Raw genomic sequence first — 3,887 nt, forward strand, 5'->3', positions numbered from 1 at the left:
ATTCTGTTTACATTTAAACCTAGGTTTTCTTGACCCGGGTTGGACGGGATGCATTCTAGAAAAAGATTTAGACTTAGAAAATGATAGATATTGCTATAACAGGAGAAGGGTTGGGGGGAGACCTTCAAAAATTATGATTAATTCTAACAACTCAAACATAATCTAATCAGCAATCAGGTAATATATTTTTAATTCCCAGAACAAAAACAAATAAAAATTCTGTTATTTTGCATTATAATATATATGCTGATGCACATGATGAGATCGGTAGTCTAATTAGTATATAAATACATCTTATGATTAACAAATAAACTGCATTTTCTGATCAAACAAAGTTCCAATTTCCAATTGAAATTAGTGATCAAAAAATGCTGGAAATATGCCCTCAGTTTTCGAATTTTGGGTGGCTTCCGGAGGATCCAATGAGCCATGAACAGGAAATTTTGTATAGAGAAAGAATAGAAACTTCAGACTCCATTAATATTCTTCATTCTCCTTCGTCTAAGATACAAGGTGGAAACAGTGCTGAATCTTTGCATTTTGGTGGAAATTTGAAGATGGCAAAGAAGCTCAACCATAATGCCAGCGAACGAGATCGCCGGAAAAGAATTAATACGTTGTATTATACTCTCCGATCACTGCTTCCGGCAGCAGATCAAATGGTAACATCATTATTTTAAAAGCTTTTAAAGAAGATATTGACTATTTATTTACCCCTATTTGGTGGGAGGATTAAAATCGTATTTTTAGCAAATTTTGATAAAAGTAAATGAAATGTGGGATTGAAAAGTCGTGGATTCCATAAAATATGTAGTTAAAATTAAATATTGACTTTGATTTAGATTAAAATAATGCTGATTTAAATTATGTACATAACACACACCCCATCACGTCACTACTAAAAAACAACTTTTCACCTAGAGAAAATTATCAACGGATTGCATCCGTCGTTGATTAAAAACGGATTATCCGTTGATAAAAGTAATTCACCTTTAGCTACGATAATTAACAACATATTTTCCGTTGGTAAAGATGATATCTCTTTACCAACCGATATTCCGTGCTTAATGTAATCGTTTAACATTTGGATCTTCCTCCAACGGATATTCCGTAGGTGATGTACCGAATATTACCAACGGATTGCATCCGTTGGTAATTAGAAACGGATTATCCGTTGGTAAAAGTAATTCACTTTTAGCTACAATAATCAGCAACGAATTTTTCATTGGTAAAGATAATATCTCTTTACCAACGGATATTCCGTGCCTAATATAACCGTTTAACATTTTGGTCTTTTACCTACGGATATTTTGTTGGTAATTAGAAACTGATTATCCGTTAGTAAAAATGATATCTCTTTACCAACGGATATTCCGTGCCTAATATAACCTTTTTTACCATACGATTATTTACAACATTGATTTTTACCAATTGTAATGATAGACATTTACTAACGGAAAGTCGGTTGGTATTAGCTAAGACTTTTACCAACGAAAATTCCGTTGATAAAAAATTCACACTTTACCAACGGAAAATCCGTTGGTAAAATGTTTACTCTTTACCTACGACATGATCCATTGGTAATTATCAGCGACCCTCAAATTACCAATGGATTTGTGGTTTCAAATATTTCGTTGGTGAAGATTATTAGCAACGGATATTGAGGCTTTAGGAACGAAAAATCCGTGCCTGAGACTTTGTTTTTTAGTAGTGCGTGCAGGTCAGATTCCTTTATTTATTAAATGTATAACAATCGTGAAATTTTTATAAATAAGTGATGACGAGACTCGAACTTAACTCAAAAGATGTCTTCTAATACAATGTTGAACCACGTCATTATTTTAGTTCTTTCAACATTTTCCTTTCAAGAAAAAACATATTAACTAACTAATGTTAGGATATTAGGTAAAAGAGTGTATATTTTAATTTTGGAAGATATCAACAAACTGAAAATTATGAATAATTGAGGGTATCAGCAATAGATTTTCTGAAGCTAAATTCCATTTAAACTTTTACACGCCCCTTATGTGCAAGTCCAAATCCTTCATCATCAAAGCTCTAGTTAACACGTTGATAATTTTTATAAACGGCTGGTGGTAAGACTTAAATTTAAGCTTCCAGAACCTTTTCTTTGCAGAAGAAACTAAGCATTCCTTCAACGATATCCCGAGTGTTAAAATACATACCAGAGCTTCAGAAAGAAGTCGAGAGACTAGTCGAAAAGAAAGAAAATCTTGCAGCAAAGATTTCCAGGCAAGAAAATTCAATTCGATATAGGAAGCAAAGAAGAACAGCCGATCATCAGAGCTCAGTATTAGCTGTTTCAGCGAGTCGAATAGGTGATCGAGATGTATTGATTCAGATATCAACCATGAAGATCAAAAGGGGTTCATTTTCTGAAGCTCTACTGGATCTGGATCAGGAAGGGATTCTTGTATTGAATGCATCTAGTTTTGAATCTTTTGATGGAAGGGTTTTCTACAATTTGCATCTTCAGGTACTGTTGATATTTTCCAAAGCTTAAGTATATATGATTAAATATATAAACAGTTGTAAGAAGTAGGCCAGGATTTCGTTATGTGTGGATATCCATAGTAAACAATTCATGCAGTCGACACGAAATTTATAGTAAAAACAAAGCTTAGTTTGATATTGACTCACAAGAAGAAAGACAAAGTTAGAAATTGTGTTAGAGCATGACATCAATTCTTTAAACCCTATTATTTTTGTTCGCCAAGGTGAAATCAATAGAATGAGAAGGTGTTAAGGAATGAAAGGAAGTTAAGAAACATTCTAATATACGAACAATATCATTGTAGGTCCACTGACATCACAAATCATAATCGATTTTGATGCATTAAGAAAAAATAAAGTATTCGAAGAATTCTCCAGGATATTCATAAATATTCCACAAAACCCCAAAAGTTTATAAAACCCATCCTCACCCCCAAAAAAAATCAAGAAATTGAAATTCACCCTCCTTCATTTATCTGTATTTCTAATGCTTCTATCTTCTTGTTGGTTTGGATTCAACAGGTACAAGGAAGCCAAGCCATTGATGTTGAAATGTTAAAGGAAAATCTCTTGTCATTGTATGAGAAGGGGGAAGAAATACTTGGTTAAAGTACAGCTCTATAGTCTAATTGGAGATTTTGTGTGGACAAGGTCAAGAATAGACTATAGAATATAGAGGACCTTCTAGATGGACCACGATTATCTACTTTATAAAATTGTTCTCTTATGATTGCAGACTTAAGAGTAAAAATCACAATCATCAACTTATCTTGATATAGGTTAGATATTGAAATTATAATCAATATAAGGGCTTACACTCTATAAAGAGCTCAAAGGAGCAAATTGATTTGCCTAAATTTCAAATGAGCTAATCAAATATTAAGATTTGTATTCTCATATGAGTCATCATCTTTTAGAAGCATGTTAAGCGTAAAATTTTGCTTTCTCTTAATCCTAATATTCAATAATTACTAACTTCGAGCCATCCCCAATCCTCACACCCCTCCAAACTTTTTCAATTGAATGGGTAAGAAGTTCTCACACGTTCGATTAGAATATTCAATTATTAAATTTGTCGTTCACGTTTCACAAGCCTACATAATTTTATCATAAGTAGGTAGGGGGAAAAAAATAAAAATAAAAATTTCTCCACAAATTTAACTTTATATATACAACTATCAATCACTTCTATAATTTTCTCAACCAAATGGGTAAGAAGTTCTCACATGAATAGATCTTTTGAATATTCGATTAGAATCTTTGTTCCTTGAATTTTTAGTTCATTTTTTCAGACAGTCACCTCGATTTTATTACCATTAGGTATGAAAAGAATCATTTCCCCAATCTTTTTCTCGACTTCTATGAATAATCCT

The 3,887-nt window shown here is 32.5% G+C and overlaps 1 protein-coding gene across 2 annotated transcripts; it reads left to right on the plus strand.

Annotated features, from left to right (window-relative positions):
- The first annotated feature begins 308 nt into the window (after positions 1-308).
- Positions 309-3,408, plus strand: LOC111365883 (transcription factor ORG2-like). 2 transcript variants are annotated; one of them, XM_022986404.1, is made up of 3 exons: positions 309-662; positions 2,138-2,497; positions 3,037-3,408. In XM_022986404.1, the coding sequence occupies exons 1-3, from the start codon at positions 369-371 to the stop codon at positions 3,121-3,123; spliced, it is 741 nt and encodes a 246-aa protein (XP_022842172.1). In that variant the 5' UTR covers positions 309-368; the 3' UTR covers positions 3,124-3,408. The 2 variants fall into 2 exon arrangements, with proteins under 2 accessions (XP_022842172.1, XP_022842173.1); XM_022986405.1 differs by having other exon boundaries at positions 2,141-2,497.
- The last annotated feature ends 479 nt before the right edge of the window (positions 3,409-3,887 follow it).

This window comes from Olea europaea, chromosome 17, assembly GCF_002742605.1.
Source record: "Olea europaea var. sylvestris chromosome 17, O_europaea_v1, whole genome shotgun sequence".
NCBI classification, from domain to species: domain Eukaryota; kingdom Viridiplantae; phylum Streptophyta; class Magnoliopsida; order Lamiales; family Oleaceae; genus Olea; species Olea europaea.

Coding starts and splice junctions, on each gene's coding strand:
- LOC111365883 (XM_022986404.1), top strand. CDS start 369: ATGCTGGAAATATGCCCTCAGTTTTCGAATTTTGGGTGGCTTCCGGAG. Junction 663..2,137: donor TTCCGGCAGCAGATCAAATG/GTAACATCATTA, acceptor TTTTCTTTGCAG/AAGAAACTAAGCATTCCTTC. Junction 2,498..3,036: donor TCTACAATTTGCATCTTCAG/GTACTGTTGATA, acceptor TGGATTCAACAG/GTACAAGGAAGCCAAGCCAT.